The 18,921-nt window shown below is 24.2% G+C and overlaps 2 protein-coding genes across 2 annotated transcripts; one reads left to right on the top strand and one right to left on the bottom strand.

Annotated features, from left to right (window-relative positions):
• The first annotated feature begins 134 nt into the window (after positions 1–134).
• LOC122504268 (formin-binding protein 4-like) lies at positions 135–12,423 on the top strand. The gene is made up of 12 exons (XM_043615298.1): positions 135–570; positions 641–792; positions 921–1,005; positions 4,144–4,468; positions 4,548–5,431; positions 5,494–5,870; positions 7,337–7,470; positions 9,643–9,782; positions 9,908–10,156; positions 10,314–10,597; positions 10,991–11,308; positions 12,217–12,423. The coding sequence occupies exons 1-12, from the start codon at positions 495–497 to the stop codon at positions 12,307–12,309; spliced, it is 3,117 nt and encodes a 1,038-aa protein (XP_043471233.1). The 5' UTR covers positions 135–494; the 3' UTR covers positions 12,310–12,423.
• Positions 12,424–16,749: 4,326 nt separating this feature from the next.
• LOC122504351 (40S ribosomal protein S13) lies at positions 16,750–18,203 on the bottom strand. The gene is made up of 3 exons (XM_043615426.1): positions 18,047–18,203; positions 17,451–17,578; positions 16,750–17,110 (listed from the first exon to the last, which is right to left on the bottom strand). The coding sequence occupies exons 1-3, from the start codon at positions 18,067–18,069 to the stop codon at positions 16,806–16,808; spliced, it is 456 nt and encodes a 151-aa protein (XP_043471361.1). The 5' UTR covers positions 18,070–18,203; the 3' UTR covers positions 16,750–16,805.
• Between the last annotated feature and the right edge of the window lie 718 nt (positions 18,204–18,921).

The following is an 18,921-nucleotide window of genomic DNA, read 5'->3' on the forward strand; positions in this document are numbered from 1 at the left end:
TTCACAAAATTTAATAATAAAAAATTTACGTAATTTAGATTTACCGCTTTAAATTATAAACTGGACAAATTCCAAAACTTGTGAATATACATTTAAGAAAATTATCGGCAGTTGTGAATTTGCCTAAATGCACATAAAGGACATAAAGAAGTGTCAAAAAGAAAATGATTTTTGAGGTTATATATGTGAATAATTCCGAATAATTGTATAAATTCCGTACATTTATTTATTATGTGAAAGAAATTAACTAATTTAATGAAGAATATAAGTCTTGTGTTCTCAATATTTAATTTATTCTATTTTTTTCTATTTATTTTTTCAAGACTTATATGGTGATAACATTGAAGATATTGAAAGAAAAAAGTGTTTATGAATTCTGATAACGTTTTTCGTATTAAAAAAATGTCTTATTTATATTGAGTGATGCAGAGTAAGGAATAATTAGCCATAGGTTTTGTATTTGTACATATATCTTTTAGTTTGTTTTTTTTATTATGAAAAGACGTCAAAGAAGACCCATCTTGGACATTGATGGAGAACACTCAAATTCTCCAGTGAGATTTTCCCAAGGTATGTTTCTGGTTTTTCAATTTAGTTTGAATGTGCCTTTTTTAACATCAATAAATTTTTGCATTTACAGAAAAATATAAACAAAGCACTAATTCAGTACCTGGAGAAAATGGTTCCAATCCCTTGAAAGGTTTACTAGGACAATATAATTCAGACAGTGAAACTGAAGATGTTCAACAAACAGCAAATAAATTAGACGATAAAGTCAATGATTTTTTAAAGGTGGATATGATGAATTTATAATTATTAGTCATTTAGTAAAACATTAGTTTGGTTTACGTCTTAATTTAGTAATTATTAATATTAATTAATTAATAATATAATTATTAATTTATTCTTATTTGTTCTAGGAAATTCAGTCAATTGCGCCTGAAAATCCTGCAGTTCTTCCTAAAGATATTAAAGGAAAATCATATTCTACTCAACCAGAAATGCGTGAGTTTTTACAGGGTTTCCACAAGTCAGGAAAGTCAGGGAAAAGTCAGGGATTTTTATTCTGGGAAAAATTAAATTTTCAGAATTCATAAGAAAATTCTGAATTTGGTGTCTTTCTCTATTGCCTCATAAACTATTAAATTACCACGAATTCTAATATAAAAACTTCAATTTTTCCTCTTTCTGACAATAATTTCTTTTTAAATAACTTTACTCTTGAAGAAATATCATAAAATTATTTAATGAATAATATTATAAAATTTGAATTTTGAATGAATTTAATTAGAAATTTCAAAGAACTTAAATTTTTAAAGAATTATAATTCAAATTCTTCTGAAATTAATTAAATTTATTAATATATATTAGTTACTTATTAAAAATAATGGATTTATAGAAAAATATTAGTTAAAATCACTAAAAAAAAATTGGATTTTGGAGAAGTTACAAAAATGATTGCAATTTGATTTCTGTCAAACTTTCAATTATTTTCAAAAATGTTTCTCAATTCAATGCTTATTATTTTCAAAAATTTTAATAAATTTCTGGCAAAATTTCAATTATTTTCAAAAATGTTCCTCAATTCAATGATTTGCAATATCTAGGTACTATTTTAGAAAAGTTTTCCAAAAGAATTCAATCATAATAAAAACAAAAAAAATTTTAATAAAATTCCATGCAAACATTTAATTATTCTCATAAATTATACAAATTTCACAGAAATTCAATTATTTTCATTAAAATAAAATACCTACTTTAGATAAATTCAAATATTTCGAATATTGTTTTAATAAAATTCTATAAGATAAGAAATTTAATTATTTTCATAAATAATAAAATTTTCGCAGGAATTAAATTATTTAAAACATGATTTTCATAAAATTTTTCCAAGAAAATCAAATATTTAAAAGAATTTTTATAAAAATCTTTACGGGAATTAAATTATTTTTAATGTAATTTTAATAAAATTTCTTAAAAGATTTTAACTATTTTCAAAAATTTTAATAAAAAAAAAATTGTCAGGAATTTAATTATTCTCATGAATAATATAATTCATCGAGGGAATTCAATTATTTTCAATGTATATATATATAATATAGTAATAATGTTATCACTCAGTCGATAAATTAATAAAACGATGAAATAGTCGATCACTCCAAGTTAGGATTTCAAAAACAAAAAAAGACAATTCTTTTTTGACGTTTCAACAGCACGGCTGTCCCCTTCAGAAACCTAAAGAAAGAGTGTCTAATCGTTCTCGCTTAGACGAAGACGTTCGTCCAATATAAGTAATGCGTTACTTATATAATTTTTAAAATATTTCTTTACGTTTGTGAAGAGGACAGTCGTGCTATTGAAACGTCAAAAAAGAAATTGTCTTTTTTTGTTTTTGAAATCATGACTCGGAGTGATCGACTATTTTATCGTTTTTAATATTTTCAATGTAATTTTACTAGAGCTGTGCAAAATTCGAACCGAACCGAGTTTTGTTCGGTTTTGGAGCGCCGAAATGTCGAATGTCGAATTTTAGAATTCGACATTTTAGCGTACTAAAACTGAACACAACTCGGTTCGGTTCGAATTTTGTAGTAACTCGAATGTCGAATATTCGACATTCGAACTAGGCGAAAAAATTCGAACAGTTCGGTTCGAATTATTTTGCACAGCTCTAAATTTTACTAAAATTCTATAAAGGAGTTAAATAATTTTCAATACAATTTTAATAAAATTCGTCGAAAAAATTGGTAAAAATTCAATTATTCTCGTGAATAAATAAAATTCTTCGAGGAAATTCATTTATTTTCATAAATAATAAAATACTTTAGATAAATTCAATTATTTTGAATATAACTTTAATAAAATTTTTCGGAAAAAATCAATTATTTAAAAGATATTTTATTAAATTTTTCGCGTGATTTCAATTATTTTCATAAATAATAAAATACTTTAGAGAAATTAAATTATTTTTAATAAAATTCTTCGCAGAAATTCAATTACTTTCATAAAAACATAATAAACTTTTGACACGAATTCAATTATATAAAATACGATTTTCTTAGCATTTTTCCCAAAAAATGCAACTATTCTTAAAAATTTTATTAAAATACTTAAAAAAAACGATTATTTTAAGAAATTTTAATTAAATTCTATATGAGATTTAAATTTTGAGAAACATTTAATTGTTCAATAAATTATTTATTTTTGTATTTAAATAATTGAATTCTCGTAGAATTTTCTATTAAAAATTGATTTAAAAATAAATTTTAGGTAATAATTGAATATTAAAAGCATTATTTATCATACATTTTTAGAAATAATTTAATTTTGAAAAGGTTTTCAGTTAAAATCTTTGAAAATTTGAATTTTTAATACTTTTAACTAATACATAATTCTGTAGAATTATTTTGTTTTAAAAAGTTTAATTGAATTTTTTTTAATTATATTTGAAGTTTTTATTTTCTAATATATATTTAATTGAAGAATTTCCGAATAATCAAAATTTCATAAAATTGAATAGTAAACATATAGATTTGAAAATTTTCAAAGAACTTTTTCAAAAATTATTGAAAATATGTAATTGATTTAGAGAAGAACTATATTTAAAATTTCTAGAAAATAATAATTGAATTGAAATGATGAAAATAATTTTGAAGAAGTTATAGTAACAATATTCTTATAATATAAAATAATGATTTTTATCACTCGGTCATCTTTAATTGGGAGGTTCAATTATTATAAAACATGAAGAAGTCGAACATGAATATCTTCATGTTTTGTATAATAATATTCCTATAAGTTATTGAATTTCGAACGGTTTGAATTTGAAATATTTAAAAATCTTAATTCCTATAAAAATATAATAATGATTAAATATTTATTTAGAAAAAATATTATTGTTGTTTTCGAATATTTTTACAATTAAAGAAATTCGTGAATAGATGTAATAGAACATTTTCTTGTGTATCTAATCATTTTGAGAGTGAATCAGAATATTCTTAAGGGTCAGGGAAAAAGTCAAAATTTTGTCTGGAAATCAGGGATTATAAATCTCATGGATGGATTTCAAAATTAAAAGACTAAAATGTGTTTGAAAATATTGAAAACTATTGAAAATGAAATAATTGAATGTCCTTTTTTTAGCTTGGCAAGAGTGTTTTGACGAGTCTACTGGCTATCCTTATTATTGGCACACGAACACAAACCAAGTAACTTGGGAAATGCCACCAGAATATAGATTGTGGAAAGAAAAGAAGCAAATGACTGTTAATCAACATAATTTACATGTGAGTCATTGGCCTAGTGTTTCATCAAATAGCGAAATACCGGAAGGTATGATACCAAAGGAAGTTGTTGCCAGAAATAGAAATAGACAAGCGGGAATTCAGGAGAATCGAGTTCCAGTCAATACAAAACAACTTGATACATCTCTACCTTCACATTTACGAGAGGACGATTCCGATGATGGGTATTTTTATTTAAAAATATTTTATTTTCTCTACTATTTTTACTAAGTTCTCTTTTAATAATATTCCACTAATTTCTAGAAAAATTGAAATGATAACTTCATTTGGAAATGAGGAGAGTGAAGAAAGTGAATCAGACTCTCACGTCGAAGAGCCTTCTGAAAGTAAAGTAAAGAAAGTGAACAGTCGTAAACACTCGAAAAATTCCAATAAAGAAAAAAAAACTGAAATAAAACCAACGAACCAATCAATTGAAATCGGCCCAAGTCTTCCGCCTGAAATGCAAGAGAGAATTTCAGGAAGTAATTCATCAACATTTTCATCAACAATTGAAAATTTTCTTAAGACAAAATCAAGTGTCCCTTCGACTATAAATTCAGATTCAAACGGCACCGAAGAAGATATATTGAGACGTTTAAAAAGTCAAGCTAAATTATTACAATCAATGAATGAGAAAAACGATTCTGGTTCGAGGGGTGGTTCACCATTTGAGACAGAATACAATAAACAGAGTAAAATTAATGAATCCGAGAAACGTTTAGAGGATAAGTCGCAGACACATAGGGAATTAAAAGTATCATTGGTACCTGGTTACGAGGATGATTCAGATAATGAAGAAGAAATTCCACCAGCAACTGATGTTAAACCTCTATTTCCAATAGTCGAATATCAAACGGATAAACCTCAAGTTTCAACAGTCTCTGATGGAATTATGAAAAAAGTGGAAACAAGACAAACTGAAAGTGGTTGTATTCGTATTTTTGAATATCGAAACGTTGACACCGATAAAAATGATACTGACAATGAGACTAAAGAATTAAATAAAGAAATCGAGAGTGTCGATAGTGAATTAGAATCGCGAGTTACTCAACCTGCGCAAGATGTAGTGAAGGTTAATAAATTCTTGGAGAATTTAGAAACACCGACAAAGGCTTTTCAGCGGAAGAAGAGAATAGCATTTGATGGTTAGTATATCTTGTTTATATTTTTTATTTAATATAAATTATTCGAATTTTTTCATTTGCAGTTTTGCCGAATCGACCAAAAGTAGTTGAAACGCAAGAAGTGGCAACTACAGAGGAAGTACAAGCAGCAAGTACAATTAGTGAGAGTGATAGATTTGGCTTTGGATTCCAAAAGGAAAAGGAGGAAGTAAATGAGAGTGAAACGGTGGAAGTTAAACCAGCGGAAGTTGCTGCAAAGAGTGAAAAGGAATTAATTAGTTTTGTGAAAGGTGAAACTATGAACAATAACACAAAACCAGTGGAAGAAGTGAAAAGTATACCAGCTGCTGAGAATAAGGAATTCAAATATTTAACTGAAATGATATCAGAAAAGTTGAAATTTTTATCCGAAGGATGTCAAATGGCGTCGGCTGTTCAAATTATGGCGATTCAACTTCAAGTAAGATTCTTAGTGTTTATTTACTGAAAACTACTATTACTACTTTTTTTACGATTTGCTATTTGGATACTTTTTCTTAGGTTTGGGCCACTAGAAGGTATTTTTTTCTTTTTTTTTTTTTTGAGAATTTGCACTACTTTAATTCCGCTAATAGTTGAAGTAAAAAAATTAATATTTACTTTCTTTAAAATAATCATAAATTCAGGACTTTATTTACATTTTTATGAATTTTGACAAGAACAGGATTCTCATAAGTCAAGAAAATAAGAGAAGTTAGGAAATTTAACCCAAAGTAGAAGAAAAATATTAAATTTTTGAAAAACCTTAATCACCATTGCATTTTCCTTCTCACCTTAAAAAATTTAAAAACACCATAAATAGAGGTACAACTGCAATTTTTATAAACAATCAATTATGTTGTCAATTATTTATTTTTGTATTTAAATAATTGAATTCTATTAGAACTTTCTGATAAGATTTGATTTAAAAAAAGAATTTCAGCTAAAATTTTAGAAAATAATTGAATATTAAAGACATAAGAGGAATTTTTAGATATACATTTAATTAAATTTCAAAAACGTTTTAAATTGAAATCTTTGATAATTTTAGTTGCTGTAAAATTATAATAATATCTAAATATTTATTTCTAAAGATTATTAATTTATTATTTTTCTAAAAAATTAATATTAAAGTTTTTGAATAATTTTATTCGAAAACTAATAATTAAATTTTGAAAGAATTGCAGCTGTAATTTTTAGAAATACATAATTAAATTTCAATTTCATTGAAATTATTGAAAATTTTAATTCTTGTGGAAAAAATATATAACAATAAGTTTCTAAATATTAATTTAACAACAAATTATTGAAGTTTTAAATAATTTAATTTAGAAATTATGAAAAAAATTAGTCTTTTGAAAAATTGTAATTATTATTTTTTGAAGATAGTTAAATTCGCAAAAATAATTGGAAATTTTATCAAATTACATTTAAATAAATTTTATATTTGAAAGGATTTTATTTTTTCTGCTTTTAAAAATTGTTTTTTGATATAATTGTATTTTTTAACAATTCTAACTGAAAATTTGAAAAATAATCGATGGATTCTTTTTGACTACTTCTTTTCAGTCTTAAAGCTACTTTTTTTGACACTTTTTTAAATTAGTTAACGAATGTAAAGCGTGCATTACTAACATTTTTAAAAAATATAAAAAAGTCATTTGAAATACCTATAAGCAAAATATTTAAAATCTATTCAATAAATTTCAAAAAGTAACGAATGGAAAACAATATATTTGGAAAGCTTAGAAAAGTAATGAAAATTAGAAAGCGTTTGACGATAAATTAATTAATTAATTAACTAAAAAAAATTCTCAATCGTTTTTAATTGTACGATTATATTTTTCTCGTTGAGATAAATAACAAAAATTGTTATGTTACAATAAAACTTTTAATTTTGATTCATAGACACTGTTGGAGGCATGGGAGAGTGGAGACCTGAAACAAACATATCTCTATCAATGGTTAACAACGACGGGACGGGAATTGAGTCGCTTAGAGCAAACAGCAGCACCGCCTGGATGGGAATGTCAGTGGGATAGGTACGGTATCCTGACAGACTCTATCACAAGTCCGAATACACCATCATTCTACTTCTTTGTTTCACAAAATTACCCCATACCTCTCGCATCTTTAATATTTGTAAATTAAGTTTAGAAAATTTATAGCTCCTTGAGACAATTAACTTTTAACTCAAAAGCTTTTTTAATCTATTTTTTTTAAATTATTTATCTCTTTCAAATTTTATTTATTTATTTATTTATTTATTTATTTATTATTTATTAAAGAGAGAAAAGGTGTCTTTTTTAATATTATATTATTATTTGTTAAAAATAATTCTTATCTTCTGGACCTTAACTTTCTTTCGTTAGATTATTGTTTTTTATTTTAATTATTGTGAATTAATAGTTAATTATTGATGAATTTCTCAGTAGTTATTTATTTTTTAATAGTTATTTATTTCTTTCGTTATTATTCTTTACTAATTATGTTTTTTATTAAGTTTTTTATTTTGTAATTATTTCATACTTTTATCATTATTTCATAAATATATTTGATAATTATTTTTAATTTTTTTGGACATAAATATCTTTTTATCTCTTTGTTCTTTACTTTTCTTGTAAAGAGATTTTAATTTTTTTAACAAAACATTTTTTTTAATCCTAATTATACTATTGTCCATTTGTTCCGTAAAAGACTTTTATTTAAATTTTAATTCACATTTGCAATTTTGAGGAAATTGGAAAATTTAATTTTCTCATAGGAAATTTTATTGCACTGGCATTTTAATTTATGAATTTGCATCTTGAATTCCAGTTAATTAATTTTTTGTTAATTTGTCTAATTTTTGAACATATAAATAATTTTTCAGTGTATAGGTAAATATTTGTTTTCCCTTTTTATATTCAGAGATGATTATTTGTAATTTATAGGACAAAGTCTAATAGTTTTTTTATGTCATGTTTGTATATAAACTATACGTTTTATTAAAGAATACTTAATGTATTTTAGGGTTGATTATTTATGAAATAATTTTGTCATTTGATTTCTCTATTTATTTAAATTTGACTTATTTAAACAAAATACGTTTAGTCTTAGATAAATCAACCCTCAAATATTTCTGTATTTATTATACTTCTTATCATAATTTTCATTTTTCATTACATTTTTGATTCTTGAAGAGACATTTTTAAAGTTTACGTATAATAAAGTACGATAAAAAGTATTATAAAAGTATAAAGTATAATGTTGTGTAATAAAGCTAAGGTATTACAAAAGTTAGTGAATTTATTCAACATTTTATTAACTTTTTGAGAATTAAGGGCGATTTTTAAAGTTTTCGTAATTTTGGTTTAATTTAATGGAAAGTTTATTTTATTTTCTTTAGTTACTTAGTTTGTGTTTGACAATTGCATTTCAGATAAACTTGGAATTTTACGAGAGGCTTTTCTTTCTCAATAAAAGCCTCGGAAAGAAATACTTTTAAATCTAATAGTAAAAAAAGAGAAAAAAAAGAAAAGTGAATATGGAAAATTCACCCATGGAAGACATCGTTCAGGACTTTATTGATTTTCGTGATTTATGCTTTATCTTGCTGTTATAGGTTGACGAGATGTGAACATGATTTCAGTGGAAGATGCTGGATCATCCGAGAGTTACAAGATATTTTGCCTTAGCAAAATTTTCAACTTTTTTTTTATATTTTTATAGGAATATCTGTCTTCTTAATTCTTCAATTTCAACATTCCAAAAAATTTTATTTATCTTTTTTTCCCAAAATTATTCAGAAAATTACATTTTTCTTATTATTAACGTGTTTTTATCATTCTTTTTTCAATTGCAAAAGAATTTTTAAAAATTACAATAGTTCAAGAATTCACTTGCAAAATATTTTGTTTATTCAATCAAAATTTTTTGCATTCTTTTTCAAGAAAGATTTTTCAAGATTGACTTTGATTCACTAAAAAATAATTAACGCTTTCAATGTAAAATAAAAAAATATATAGACGGATCTTCCCCCGATTTTAAGGCAATCTGTTACGCAGGTAGGGGTATCAATGGATTACGTTCAGTAATTAAAAAAAAGACAAAAAAAAACAAAAATGCAAAATGTGCAAATTTGCGACATGAGATGTGAAAAAAATTACATAGTGAAAAATTCCCTATTATCCAATGCTCTCATTTTTGTATTTTTTTGGGGGGGATGTTTCTAGATCGCATAAACGGTACTATTATCGGAATGCGGCAACTGGTGCAGCCCAATGGACTTATCCCGAAATGGACGTCATCGGTGGTACTGAGGAAATGGAATTATGCACAACACCTCCACCGGAACAGGAGGAACCTATCATTGGTAAGATAATTTTATTATTTTTCAAAATTTCCCATTATTTTGGAATTTTTTCAGATTAAAAAAGCACGTTTAGTTTAAAAATCAGTTTTTTTTTTTAAAATATTCTAATATTTTGATTGAAATAGAGAGGGATGTGGAATTAAATCAAAAGAATCCAACAACCGAGGAAACCGAGAAGAAAATATCACCAGAAAATAAAGAAATCAACAAGGATGCAAATTCAAGTGATTTAAAAGTTCCTCCACCGCCACAAATTTCAAATCCAAGTCCACCACCGCCACCGAGAATTTATGCCGAAGATTTAAAAAAGGGACAAAAAAGAAAAAATAGCCAAGATAACGATTCGGAGAGTAAAAAGGAGAAATTGGAACCAGGTATACCTAATTTATTTTTATTTGCGTATTTATTGTAAAAAAGAAATTGTAAATCCTAATCTATGAATATATTTCCAAGTAATATTAAATATTAAATTTATATTGATATTAAATGGAATACAATTAAGATTTAAAAAAAAATTTTATTCGTGTACAGCTCCTCCTCTTCCGGCTGCGACAATTGAAACACCTCAACCACCTTTGCCGCCTTCACCACCGAAAGTATCTAAAACGAACGAACCTCTTCCACCTGGAGTTGATCCACCCGAAATACCTTATGCATTGCCTGCAACAGTTCTCGAATCTGGAGTTCTATACGCAGCAACTCCTCATCAAACGAATCCAATTTATGCTGCGACAATGGGAAACGCCATTTTAACTCATCATACGGCTCTTATGCAAGGACAATTATTACACTATCCTGCATATCATCTGCATAATGTAATTATTAAAAAATATTTAATAAAAAATTCTAAGTAAATAATTGAATTTTGGAGAAGTTACAGTAGAAATTTTTGGAAATAATTAAATTCCAAAAGGTTTCAAATAAAAATTTTAATGGATGTAGAAATTTAATTAAAGTATTTATTTTAATAAATTATTAAACTTTTGAATAACTTCAGTTAGAAATTTGGTCTAATTGAATTTAAAAATTCTTTAAAAATTAGGTGTTTGAAAAACTTTTAAACAATTGAGGCTCCGGATCTTAAAAGGGCACTTTCAGCATTAATTTTAAATGGTAAAAGTGCCCTTTTACCAGAGACCTGAAAATTGTCTTGTAAGAATCAAATTTTTTGTTTAAATTTTGATTTAAACTTGTTTTTTATTTTACAGCCGGCTTTAGTAGCAGCTGCCAGTCGTTTAGGACAAGAGGGAGTTCAATTTATGATGACGGATTATTCACAAATTTACGGCACGAATCAAGTTATTGCCAAACCACCTGTAAAAGCACATCGTGAGTCTTTAGGATCGGCCATTGATTCATTTTACAATGATATTGCTTCGATAGAAAATAGTAATTTGGAAACTGAGCAGCCAGAAAGTCAGGAATGTAATTATCCGGAAAATGCGTCTTCGCCTTTAACTCAATTGCAAACTGAAGACAGTCAATCAACATCAGATGCAATTACGAAGGAGAAGAAGAAGAAAAAGGTAAAAAAATTCTAAATAATAATTTAGTTATAAGTAGACTTATTGGTAAGGGACATTCCATTTCAAAACGATCCTCCTTATAAACAGTTGACATTGTAAGGCAATTTTTAAATAATTATTTCTCATATTTATTAAAGCCAAACTTTATTTACTATTAGTGGTTTTAAAAGAAAAATTTCTCATCTTTATACCTAATGGTAAAAAAAATTTTTTTTTTAAATAATATAATTTATGAAAAAAAATGAAGTTTGAAAGATAACCTTTTGAATATCTCAAAACACGTCGCATCCGATTTTCTTGAAACTTATGTCAAAATGGAGCTTAAATATTCTAGTTTAATTCCATGTAAACATTATAATGGGCAATTCATGGAAATTTGAGAAATTAATTAAATTTTACAAGAATTTCACAGGTATCATGTATCGCATGTACCGAGCGGAATTTGTTTTTTTCAAATTTTTACACAGTTCAACCTCTCACATCTTTGTAAAGTTTAATTAATTTCTTAAATTACCCTGAATTGTCCATTATAATGTTTACAGGGAATGAAATTAGAATTTTTAAGCTTTACTATAACTATGACATAAATTTAAAAAAAAACTGGAGGCGATATGTTTTGAGATATTTAATAGGTTATCTTTCAAACTTAGTTTTTTTCACAAATTATGTTATTTTAAAAAAAATTTTTTACCATTATAAAGTTGAGAAATTTTTCTTTTAAAACCACTAATAGTAAATAAAGTTTGGCTTTAATAAGTAAGAGAAATAATTATTTAAAAATTGCCTTACAATGTCAATTGTTTGCAAGGAGGGTCGTTTTGAAATGGAATGCCCCATAAAATAAATATTTTACATTTAAGAAATATTTTTAGCTTTTTGTTTTATTATAAAGAAACATTTAATTTCAGACGAAACTCGGAGTAGGAAAAAAACAGAAGGAAATGTCAAGTATGGTGGCAAAATGGCAACGAGTACAACAAAATTATGGAAACGCGAGTTGAATTGTGACAAATTATATATATATATATATATTTATATATTATATAAGTTAATCTTCGACTAAGCGATAAGTTTAAAATGATCCTTAAGAGAAAATAAAACTTGTTTTACAGCAATTTTTTTCTGAATTATTTATCACTACAAAACCAACTTTTTTTGTTTATTTATTAACTCCAAATTCTCTTTTCTGCATTCAAATACTTAAAAATAAAATTGATATAAACTTTTTGAAAAACAATTTCTTTAGGAAAATAAAATAAATTTTCAAATTTATATAATAAAGACCAAAAATTGTAACAGTATCTAATATATTTTTTCACCTAAATACATTTTTATTTACAATTAATGATAAATAACCATAATAAAATAAAATTCAAGTAAATCTTGTCACATTTAAAAAATGTTTCTTTCCAAATTTATTGAAGAAAACTAAGGAAAATATTAATTATAAATAAGACAAAAATTAATTTTACAATTTCTTTCCCAAGTTTCGAAGTTAAATGTATTTTATTTAATTAAATAACTTAATTTTGTAATGTTTTTCTAAATTCAATTTAGAAATTATTTTATTGAAAAATTTAAATCTTGTATTAAACTTTTCATAAGATTTGCAGCATATTTCTTGAGATAGAATTTTGTTTAGTTAACGATTGTTTTGTTTAAAATTTTCATAAAAATGAATATAAAAATATCTATAATTATCTCTATATTAATAATCGTTGTATTCCGGTAATCTGTTCGCAGTATGAAGTTAATTGCTGTTTGTTTTTTGTTTCCTAACTTTTGAAAAAATAATTTTCCTTCTTAATTATGTTTTCAATTTTCAAATTAATGTACTGAAAGTCATTGAATCCTTGAAAAGTATTTATCAAAAAATTTTAAAATAATTAAATTCATTTCAAGAATTTTATTAACATTTTTTTCAATAATTGAATTCTTTCGAGAAAATGTAATTAAAATTGTATTGAAAATAATTTAATTCTTGGCAAGATTTTTATTAAAATTCTTAAAATTAAAAATATTGAATTGTTTTGAAGAATTTATTTCAGTTTTCTTGAAAATAATGGAGTTCTTTTTTTAAATTGTTACTGAAAATTTTGAAAGTAATTGAATTTTATGAAGATTTTCTTTTAAGTTTTTAAAATAATCGTGTTTATCATTAATTGTAATTAATAATTTTCCTATTAAATTATATTAAAATTATTCATAGAAAATTAAATTCTTTTAAACAATTTTATTAGAGTTTTTGTAAATAATTACATTTTTTTAAAAGAATTTCATTAAATTTCGTAAAAATAATGTAATTTTTAAAAATAATTTTAATTGAAAATTTTGAAAATAATTAAAATTTACAAAAAAATTGATTAAAAACTTTTGAAAACAATCGAATTGTTTAGAAAAATTTTATTACAATTTTTAAAAATAATTGAACCTGTTAGAGAAATTTTATTAAAATTATCTTAAATATAATTGCATTGTTTTCTAGAGATTTTATTAAAATTCTATTGAAAATAATTGAATTTCACAAAAGAATGTTATTATTTACAAAAATAATTGAATTCTTGACAAGAATTTTACAATTCATAAAAATAATTGAATTGTTTTGAAGAATTTTATCAGAATTGTTGAAAATAATTGAATTTTTATTAAAATTCTTGAAAATAATTGAATTTAAATAATATTTTTAAAAATAATTGTATTCTTTCGAAAAATTTTATTCAAAATGTATTGAAAATAATTTTATTTTAAACATTTTTATTATTTATGAAAATATTTTAATCTTGCGAAGAATTTACATATTTATGAAAATAATTGAATTTTTGAGGAGGAGTTTACAATTCATAAAAACAGGGTGTCTACTATTTTCGTTTAACAAAATTCCCGGTTATTTCCCGGTTTTTCCCGGCTATATCCTAATTTTTTCCCGGTTTTTTTTCTTATCAAATGTAAATTTAAATTTGATTTTAAACATAAATAAATCATTAAATTTTCTGAAAATAATGTTTTTTTCAATAATTTTAATTAAAAACTTGTAAAATACTTGAATTAAACAAAGAATTTTTTCAAGTTTTTAAAAATAATCTTGTCTCTTTATAATTATAATTGAAAATTGGATTTTTCAATTTTATTAAAATTACATTGATAATAATTGAACTTCTGCAAAGAATTTTACTATTTATAAAAATAATTGAATCCTTCTAAAGAATGCTATTATTTATGAAAATAATTTAATTTTTGTGAAGAATTTTATTAAAATTTTTGAAAATAATAAGCAGCAATAATTAATTATTTACTTAATATGTAATAAACATTTAATTTGCTCAAGAAATAAATAAATATCATTTATTTGAACATTCAGAAATTTAAAATGATAAAAATTTAAGAGAAGTTCAATAATTATAATTATTAAATAATAATTGGAGATTGGAGCGAATACAAAATAGGTTTTTGCGCTTCGCTGCTAAGCAACTCGATATTACCTATGATTTTTTTTCACATGAATATGATGACGTAAGGAGGCAATTGAAGATCCCGACAATTTCATCCAGATTTCTGTACTCGGATTTAATGTTTCTTTTTAAAATTATAAATGGAATGATTAATTGTCCGGATATTTTATGTAAAATAAATTTCTCTGTGCCTTACAAACCATCACGTAATTTTCTTCTTTTCAAAGTTAAATATCATAGAACAGAGTATGGTGATAATAATGTTTTCGAACGTATATGTCGTGAGGCTAATGAAAGTGCACATGATCTAAATTTTTTCGAAAATTCAACTCTACGTTTTACCACTGCCCTGCGCAACTTATTATTTGAATATTACGCAGCGTAATCAAATAATTAATTATTCATTGTAATTAATATTCTTTTTTTTTTTTTTCTTTTTCTTATATTAGTACTTTGTACGAAAGGGCGTTTTATATTTTGTAAGCCCGTTGATACATGAAAATAAAATAAAATAAAATAATAGAATAGTATAATTTTTAGAAGCAAAAAATTGATTTAAAACTGTAAGAGGGACTTAAAATTTTAAAAATAAAATTATAATTATGGTCACTAACTTCCCTTGATTATTTTCGAAAAATTTAAATAAAATTCTTTAAAAAAATTCAATTATTTCTCAAAAAAAGTAAAAAAATTTCAATGATTTGTTTAGAAAAATTCAATTATCTTGAAACAATAGAATTGAAAAATTACAACAATTTTATTTTTTAGATTTAAAAAAAATTTTGCGAAAGTTCAATTTCATTAAACAATTTTAAGTATGTATATTTTTTTAAATTAACTAATAAAAATTTTAATTATTAATCTTCGCAGTAAGAAACATGAATACATTAGAATTTTACTCTTTATAATATTCAATTATTAATCAATTATTAAATTAAAATACTTTGAAAATTCTATTTGTTAAAAAGTTTCTAATGAATTTCTTTAACAAATTTAATTACATATTTTCAGTCGAATTTCACAATATTTCTATTAACTCCATAATTTTTTTAAAATTTATTTACATAATATATTTGAATTGGTAACTGATTTTTTATCATCAAATTAATTATTTTTAAGTAACTTAAATTTAGAGAACAGTATAAATATCTATAAAAATTGAAATAAAAATTGATTTTTTAAAAACAAATTAAAATAATAAAACTTTTTTAATTTTTGTGAAAAAATTCCCGGTTCGGTATAAAATTCCCGGCTAATTCCCGGTTTTTCCCGGTCAAATAAAATTCCCGGTTATTTCCCGGTTTTCCCGGAATTCCCGGTTAGTAGACACCCTGTAAAAATAATTGAATTGTTTCGAAGAATTTTATCTGAATTTTTGAAAATAATTGAATTTTTTGAAGGAATTTTATTAAAAGTTTTGAAAATAATAATTTTTTAAAAAGAATTTCATGAAAATTGTCGAAAATAATTGAATTTATATTAAAATTGTTTAAAATAATCGAATTCAATTAATATTTTTAAAAACAATTGTATTCTTTCGAGAAATTGTATTAAAAATAATTGAATTGATCTAAAGAATTTTATTATTTATGAGAATAATGAAATTCTTGCGAAAAATTGTATTAAAATTTTTCAATAATAATAAACAAGAATATTTAATATTATGTACTTAATAAGTGAATTTTTTAAATTTTGAATCTGTAAGCATTCAAAAATTGATATTTATTCTTGAAAATATAAAATTTTTTAATTTACAAAATAATAATAAATGGAATACTGCGTTCCGCGCGCGTATCAATTGCTAGTGAATTAATAAATTTTCTAATTATTATCTATTTTAAATTCAATAGTCGTCTGAAAATTTGAATTAAGCACTAAATAGCACTTACTTTTTTAGTTATAATAAGAAAATTTATTTTTTAAATAATTAACAATTTAGAATTTTTAATTGAACTGAATAATTTGGAAGGATAGTAATAAATAAAATTCACATAATTTTATTAACCTTATTTATTAAGAGATGTTGGAAAATTTTGTCGAGTAACAATTTAAGCTACAAGAGCACTTGCTGTTGAGCTTTCATACTTCCAACTTGGAGGAAGAACACTCTTCTGTTTGTAATATCGAGCGAGTCTGTGTATTCTGGATTCAACAAGAATAAGACGGAATTTACTGTCCTTATCTTTGCGATTCCTCTCCAAATGTTTGCGAATAGCGACCGCCTTCTTAATTAAATGATAAAGATCCTCAGGGATTTCGGGGGCAAGTCCCAAGGACTTCAAAATACGGAGAATTTTATTTCCAGTACGGAAACGTGCCTGTGCAACCCCATAAGAATCTCGGAGAACCACTCCTTTAACAGAAATAAAAATTATATTTTAATTAAATTCAATTCAATTTTCTTGAGAACAAATAAAAAGAAACTATTAAAAATTATAGCAGTGAAATTTCACTTTAATCTTTTCGATAAATTAGTATGTTTCTTTATTTCATTTCCATAATAAATTAAAAACTAGTTATGAGCTTGTATAATGATAACCTAAAGAGAAAATATTTTTACCAATTTCCTCCTCAAACTTCATTAAATTTAATCTAGCAAGCATTTAGGAAGAGTTAAGACTTTGGTCGAAACTCAGCTGGTAGCTTGCAAATTCTCTCAAGTAAAGGTATTAAAAATACTTTGCAATAATTACCAATTTGTGAAGGTGTATGGCCCTTTTTCGCCAGTTTATAAATAAGATCTTTACAATCTTCTGGTGTAAGTTTTAACCATGTTGCTATACTTCGCCTATATGGCAATGCTGACTGGGAAATACCCTTTCTGAAAAAAGAAATAAATTAATGTAACAATTATAACAAAGATACAAATAGTATTTAATTTAATAGAAAAAAATTACAATATTTAATAGAAAAAGCAATTTACTCATGTGCATTCAACGTCAACTTTTCGAGCACACATAACCAAAAAATGTATAATCACTAACAAAGTTTACTCAACATTTAAAATATGAGAAAATGCAGCTTTTGATACAATTAAATTATAATATCAACATCTACACTCAAAAACATGTTCTATAATTAATAAAAATAAGGTACAAAATTAGAAAAAACACATGGCAAGTGTCGAAAAAAATGGCTTCCATTTTGTAAACGTTGAATGTTTAGAAAATAAAGATAAAAAGCGTATTAACTAATTTACATCCAATTTAGCACTATTAAAATATTAAAAACTAATAATTTTTAAGTTAATAAATATCTTAAATTTAATAAAAAATAAATAATTAGTTACCCGGGTGCGTGCATACGACCCATGGCGACGGATTCTCAACAAAAAAGAAAAAAGCGCTGCTGTCGCTCAAAGTGAGGTTAGGAAATGTCAACATTCTCAGTATTCTTATTTATTAATTGGTTTATAAATAATAATCCTTTCCCTTATCCTTCTTAGTTCTTATTTAGAAATATTATTAAAATTTTTTTACAAAAAAGTCTATCAAATCATTTATAAAATAATGTTTTTCTAAATAAACGCTTCTTGTCGAAAGATTCTACTTTTAAAATTTAGCGCCATAGGTTTATAGAAGCAGCGCCACATACCGGAAATCCGGAAATAATCGGAATTTTTAAAAATAAATTAATAAATTAAAAAAAACATAATTTTTTAAAGAAAATTTAACTTTATATTTGTATCTGTTGCTTTATTCCAATTTCCGTGAATTTTTTAAACAATAAATAATTATTACGCAGGCAATTTTGTTCTTAGACGTCCAATGAAATTTGGACTATCTTGAATGTAAACAAGGCGTACGTGAATTTTCAATAATAATATGAACGAATATTTTACTTAATAAATAATACTTTTGCAGGTAAATTACGGATTAATGTAGAAAAATATTTGTAAGATTTTTACAATTATTTTATAAAATTAAACTTTCCTTTCTGAATTAACAAACAGTATTATTGTTATGATTTTTGCGTTGCTGCCAGGTACCCTCACCAAACGCAACTGCGCTTGCGCTACAAAAATGATCTTGTCACGTCCCAGGTTAGGTACAATTTAATTTTAAGAGAGGGCGAACTTGAATTAATATTAAAATATTAATAAATAAAAATATATATTATATTAATATAATAATATTATATTAATAATATATATATATTATATAA

The sequence above is a fragment of the Leptopilina heterotoma genome, unplaced genomic scaffold (assembly GCF_015476425.1).
Source record: "Leptopilina heterotoma isolate Lh14 unplaced genomic scaffold, ASM1547642v1 Lhet_11, whole genome shotgun sequence".
Taxonomy (NCBI): domain Eukaryota; kingdom Metazoa; phylum Arthropoda; class Insecta; order Hymenoptera; family Figitidae; genus Leptopilina; species Leptopilina heterotoma.

What these genes read in the sequence shown, in the direction of transcription:
- LOC122504351 (XM_043615426.1), bottom strand. Translation starts at nt 18,069, where the DNA reads ATGGGTCGTATGCACGCACCCGG. An exon ending in GGTCGTATGCACGCACCCGG is followed by an intron (nt 17,579 to 18,046) that starts GTAACTAATTAT and finishes TTCTTTTTTCAG; the next exon opens with AAAGGGTATTTCCCAGTCAG. An exon ending in CCATACACCTTCACAAATTG is followed by an intron (nt 17,111 to 17,450) that starts GTAATTATTGCA and finishes TTTCTGTTAAAG; the next exon opens with GAGTGGTTCTCCGAGATTCT.
- LOC122504268 (XM_043615298.1), top strand. Translation starts at nt 495, where the DNA reads ATGAAAAGACGTCAAAGAAGACCCATCTTGGACATTGATGGAGAACAC. An exon ending in TCCAGTGAGATTTTCCCAAG is followed by an intron (nt 571 to 640) that starts GTATGTTTCTGG and finishes TTGCATTTACAG; the next exon opens with AAAAATATAAACAAAGCACT. An exon ending in AAGTCAATGATTTTTTAAAG is followed by an intron (nt 793 to 920) that starts GTGGATATGATG and finishes TATTTGTTCTAG; the next exon opens with GAAATTCAGTCAATTGCGCC.